At 40.1% G+C, this 5,925-nt stretch overlaps 1 protein-coding gene across 2 annotated transcripts in view; it reads right to left on the reverse strand.

Annotated features, from left to right (window-relative positions):
* Fmo2 (flavin containing dimethylaniline monoxygenase 2) overlaps positions 1-5,574 on the reverse strand; it is a 26,045-nt gene extending 20,471 nt beyond the window's left edge. The window contains exons 1-2 of one of the 2 annotated variants that reach the window (XM_031387311.1): positions 5,487-5,574; positions 4,983-5,120 (exon numbers count right to left, since the gene is read on the reverse strand). In XM_031387311.1, the coding sequence (XP_031243171.1) occupies positions 4,983-5,114 (132 nt within the window). In that variant the 5' untranslated portion in view covers positions 5,115-5,120; positions 5,487-5,574. Of the gene's footprint in view, positions 1-4,982; positions 5,121-5,259; positions 5,459-5,486 lie in introns of those variants that run through there. The other variant, XM_031387320.1, reaches the window with a different exon arrangement.
* Positions 5,575-5,925: the final 351 nt, after the last annotated feature.

The raw sequence follows: 5,925 nt of genomic DNA on the forward strand, positions 1-5,925 counted from the left end.
GGCTGGCTTGCCCTTCCTTCAGTCTCTGCTCCATAGTTAATCTCTGCAACTCCTTCCATGGGTATTTTTAAGGCCAGGCTGAAATGGTCTTTGGAAGGTTCACTTTCATAGTTTACTACCAAACAGCAGCGGTGGCGCAGTCGTCTGAGGAGAAAGAAATGATCTTTTCTGTAGACTTGATTGCTAGAAGCAGGTTTTTTGACAAAAGCAATATCTGGTTGGACATAGTAGAATGCTTATTTAGAATGTCTAAAGGCCTGGGACTCCTCTGCAAGCCCTGCCCCACCCCCCATCTCCGCACCACTGCTCAACCCCCACTCCCTGCCACCAAATTCTTTACACGTGCTTCTTTGTACATATTTCTTATTTTTTTTTTGGCTGAAGTAGAAGTCTATGTGTTTGGGTAAATTTAGATAAAATTGGCACAGTTATCATAGTCATGAAGGGACCGCTGATTAATACTGACTTAATAAACAGGTGCTTGTCAAATGCTTATCTTGGCCAGACTGGAGCTGGGGATTGGGGACAGGAAGTAAACAATACAAGAATACTTTCTGTCTTTGTAGACATTATTACTATATTGAATTAAAATGCATCTGGGTCTTAGAGCTGTAAAAGTGAAGGTGGAGGGAGGGAGACTTTCCTTCCTCCTAGGTCTAGAACAACGCATCAAGCCCTCAGTGATTACATTTGATGAAAGAATAAAAGAATGATTGGTGTCAATCACTAGCCTTCCTCCATCTTTACAAAAGGAGCTTGATTGTACTGAATAGACATCAAGTAGCATAATGGATTAAAAAAAAATAGACTTTCCAATAGCATAGTGTAAATGTCACTATATTTTATGCATTAAAACGTTATTTTTGTTTTGTTTTCTTTCAGGAACCGGGGATTAGACTCAGGTACTTATACCTCTAAGCACATACTTGTGCTTTACTGGGAATATATACTAGTATATATTCCTAGTCTGTTTGTAAGATCTTTATTTATTGAATTTGTTTCACTAAGTTGTCCAGGCAGACCTTACATCAGCCAGTCTCTGTGGTAGCTGAGATTATAGGCTTACACCACCAGGTTTGGGCTTAAAAACACACGTTTGTTTGTTTTTGCTTCATTTTTTCCCTCACTGTATACTATAACTTTCTTCTAGTCTATTCATGCAAACATCACTTCTTCAAAACTGTTACAGAGAGTCAAAGTATATTTCAGACAATGAAGGACTAGGCCTACTAGTGCTGCATATTTGATTGCCTGGAGAGGTATCCATATATTATGCTAAACATGGTTCTATAAATGGTCGTTAGGATGCAAATGTCTGCCATGTTGCATTATGCTGTGATAAGTTTATTGAAGAGATTTCAAGTTTAACAAGGGTAAGGCTGTCTGTCCTCTCCTCCAGAAGGGACATAGACAGTCTGACTAGTTATGTCCTATGTGAATAGAGTGGGCCGTTAAACGGGTAGATGCCTAAGACAGAAAGAAGGCTGAAATGGAGATAAGCAACAGATGGAGAGAGGATTGCGTGGGTCAGGGAGGAGGCACACCAAATTGCAGACCTCATTTGGGAGATACTCCACGGGCCCACTTTATGTTTTTAATCTTTTTATGATCAATATTCTGCTTGTTTCTTTTGAGACAGGGAATCACAATGTACCCTAGGCTGGACTCAACCTTTTTATATAGCCCAGGGTGGCCTTGAACGGGATTTCCTTGGGCCTTAGCCTCTTAAGTGTAGGGAGTACAGATGTGGCTTATCATGCCTGGCCTTGCGATCAATATTTCAGTCAAGAACTTTGACAAAGATAAATACAGGCGATCACATATGTGTATACCCAAGTGAGGGTTGTGTAGCAAAGATGACAGATGATTGCAATTTCAAGTAAGATTTCTTGTCTAAGGCCAGGAAAACTAAATAACATTTAATATTTATAGATATGAACTTTTTTTTTTCTTAAAACAGGGTTAGAAACCCATCTCACAAGGACAGGAAGATAATGGCTTGGGCTGTCAGGTGCTCAAATGAAGAAGACCCCAGGGTTTTATTTTTATTCCAAACTCAAGATGACTCATGAATATGTAGAATCCTTCCACCAATGCAAGAGGACCCGTGATGTCAGTCTGCGTACGTCTGCGTACGTCCGCTCTCAGTCTGTCGCTGACCGGAAATCTTACAACCCTTCCTAGCCAGTCACAAAGGGTCAGATGGGTATCTTCGGCTTCATAGTTAAAGTGGGCTTAATAATACATAGTGTGGGAGGCTATTGTGAACATAAAAATTAGGTAATCTACATGAAAATAACGATGATGCAAACGGTTTTCTTGTTTTGTTTTGTAAATGCTGAAGACACAGCATCTCAACTGTTTTAGTGCGGGTGTGGTATCCAGGTGAAGTCTAACGTAAGTCATAGTGGGGAGGCTCACTGAGTACAGATTGGTTGAGGGAAGTGAGCGTGTCCGTTTAATTGTATAACACCTACTGCAGTGTCCGGTGTCTCTCTGATCTTGAAACAGATATGTTTAAAGGAATCTGTCAGTTTGGAATATTAGATCTCAGGAGAGTCACATGTTAAGAGATGGTAATATTTCAGGCTGATGGTAGACCAAAGAGAGATTGTAGACAATCAAAGATTGTACAATCAAAGATGCAAATAAATATGTGGATTATTACATGAAGTTACTGCTAGGAGAGAGATCTATGTATAAAATTTCCCATCAGAAAACAGTATATATTAGTAATTTTCCTGTGACAGGGTACCAGAAGCAGAATAAATTAATGACTTCAGGAAGATAATTTTTTGTTCGTTTTTGTTTGTTTGCTTTTTTTTTTCCCTCGGGATTCTTTAGTAAGTGTGGACCTAAGGAATCGCACAGGCCTTCATTTTTGTTCTGTTCTTTCAACTGTGTTCCCTCTGGGAAAGCTGTTTATTACAAACCTTAGCTTCCTATTCAGCCATCAGTGAGGAAAGCTGTAAGATCTACCCCTAAAGACACGAAGAAAAATAATGCGCGCCAAGTGTTTCTTGGCTGGAAGAAGTGCTAAAACCATTTAATTAATAACCCTGCTTGTATTCCGAGATGACACCAGGGGGCGCTGGAGACCCTTCTGGAAGAATTCAGTACTATCTAAGCCAGGCAAGGGACATAGAGTTACATTTTTTTCCGCTTTTGTTTTTAAGTTGTTAGTTCTACATGTGATCTCAAAGGACTCTGTGTCAATGTGGGACTCCGTTAATAATTTCTCTTAGAGCCAGTTCTGGACAGTGTAACGGAGGAGCAGTATCCTGGGGGTGAGCACAGAAGCCCAAAGCTTCCTTCCCAGGAGCTTTTCCTCTTGGAAATCCAGTTTCCTGGTAGACAAGATGCTCATGGAGCCCCAGTGGCAGCCTGGACAATTTTGCTTAGTGTTTCTCTCTGCAGTAAGGATGCCTTTGAAAGGAGAAAATGATTTATTTTTCTCTATTGGATGTAATCTTAAGAGAGGGTTGGCATGTGACATTGCTATAGGTGCTAGGAAATTATGTATTTAACTTTATCCAATTTAATTAATTCCTATTTTAATCTATTTTTTTTTCCAGAAAGACATAAGAAACTATCTCTGATTCTGAAACGTGATGCACTGGAATAGGGTCATGAGAATGTCATGCGGTAGGAACCACTTTCCTGGAATGTATCAAATCATATTGCTGGTAGCCATTCAAAGCAACGTTTATCTCCTTGGCTTACAAATTAATACCAAATAAGGAACGTTTTTTTTTTTTTTTTTGCTTATATTTTAAGTGTTACACATTAAATATGGTATGGGCCATTGAAACGACTCATTGGGTAAAACTCTTAAAGCACAGACCCAGTGATAGGAACTCAATCCTTACACCTCATGTAAAGATAGAAGGAAAGAACCAGTTCTAGAAAGTTGTTCTCTGGTCTTCACATGCATGCTATGGCACTGGAGTACCCATGCTCACTCTCTCTCTCTCTCTCTCTCTTTCTCTCTCTCTCTCTCTCTCTCTCTCTCTCTGTCTGTCTCTGTCTCTTGTACACACACGTGCATGGACACAAACATGCACATGCACATGTACAATCATGCATGTACACACATGCATACATATATGCACACATGCAATAACAATAAATAAAAGCTAAATTTGTTACATTTAAACATTTAGACACAAAAGAAAATCTTGTGTATGAGCTGACAGTGTAGAAGATAAAAAGTTATCAATTAAGACAGGAATGACTTGGGAAAAGTTATATATATTGAAAAAAGAATGTGTGTATTTTCTTTTTGAGACAGAGTTTTGTTATGTAGCCCAAGCCGACTTCACATTTCTAATCCCCCTGATTCACCCTCTCACGTGGTGGGGCTCTAGGCATGTGCTCCCACTCTCAGGAGGAAATGTAAATAATTTCATTCACAGACCATAAGTCTTTATAGTTGTCTGTGAATCTGTTGATAAAAATTTGAATGACAGCTAGTAAATAGACTTTATTTAATAGAAAATACCCAACAAAGAGGTTCACAGCAGGTATACTAGAATATAACCAGAAAGCTCAGTACACAAACATGGCGTACTTTTCAGAGAAAAACAAAGTCAGCAGTGATAGGGGTCCATTCTCTGAAGAAGCCCTTTGCTCAATGATTAGAGGCGATGCCATAAATACAATTCTATTTACTTCTATTTTATAAACTTCTCTCTAATATTAGCATATTATCTAATTGGCATATCAAAAAATGATAAAAACATGAGCTGTTTTGCATTAGCTGGATTTTAAAGAGAAGGTTCCTTACATCCCTGAATTGATCACATGGGTTGGCACAGTATTGACCTGGGAGAGATGCCAGCCCAAGTTCATTTCCTGGTTAGCTGCATAAATACATAAAAAAAAATTGGATCAGAGCTGCTTAAGATATCTTTCAATAAGGCCCATCAGCTACCTTGCGATTTCAGCGTGACTTACTCTGAGATAAGAAAAGTCTCACTTACTTTGAACCTCCACAGTCCTCCGATATCTTCAGTCCTTTCGAAGCAGGTGGGCTCCAGACCCTCGTCCACACAGCACTTCAGAGAGATCAGGCCACTGACCCCTGCTCCAATCACCGCAACCTTCTTTGCCATTGTCTCCTGTCAATGAGTTGATCAGTCATTACTGCTTAGCCAGGACAAAAGGTAAGAGAACCCTGCCCGGTGTGGTCAGGTAACTGACTTTCCACAGGACGGGTGGTAATTTAATAAGCAGCACTAATTGAATAAAATGCCTCACTAATCAAATCTTCACTCTTCCTCCCCTTCAGAGAAACTTGTCTGGTCATATGACCTTCATTGTAAACTTGTTTACAACGTCTTGACTTAATATTAAAAAGGAATTCGTTTGAGCAAGCCAAGTTATTCAACAAAGCAGCCCCGGTGTGGTGAGCCAAAGCTGGTCTTTGTTCTCTATAGTCCGGAGGACTTCCGTCTCCCGCTTCTTTCCCCAGATGTCATCCTTACCTTTATTTGTGCTTTTTAGCACTGTCCCCTTGGCAGAAGAGTTTCCCCTGAGGGTTGTGGGCAGAGAGATGGGAGTTTTTAAGAGATGGAAGAGGCTGTGAGAAGTGGGAGGAGCTTCTCTCGTACTTGAGCACTCAGCCAGCCAAATCTCTAAGGACTTTATTAGTATTGGAATTAAGCAAGAGATCTGCTTCCTCGGGTTGGGAACGGTGAACACACAGCCTTCAGGCGGTCTAATAGTTACGTTTATCATCAGTGTAGCCAATGTACATTAACACATTGAAAAGAGGAGAGAAATAAAAAGAAATTAAAACCATCCCTACCATTGCCATCCAGAGATACCTACAACAACCACTATTGACATTTGACAACTTATTCCATCTAGATATTTTATGTGTACATGTGCCCATGCACACACTTCTGCACAGAAGTGGAGGCC

Source organism: Mastomys coucha, unplaced genomic scaffold (assembly GCF_008632895.1).
Source record: "Mastomys coucha isolate ucsf_1 unplaced genomic scaffold, UCSF_Mcou_1 pScaffold1, whole genome shotgun sequence".
In the NCBI taxonomy this organism is placed as follows: Eukaryota; Metazoa; Chordata; class Mammalia; order Rodentia; family Muridae; genus Mastomys; species Mastomys coucha.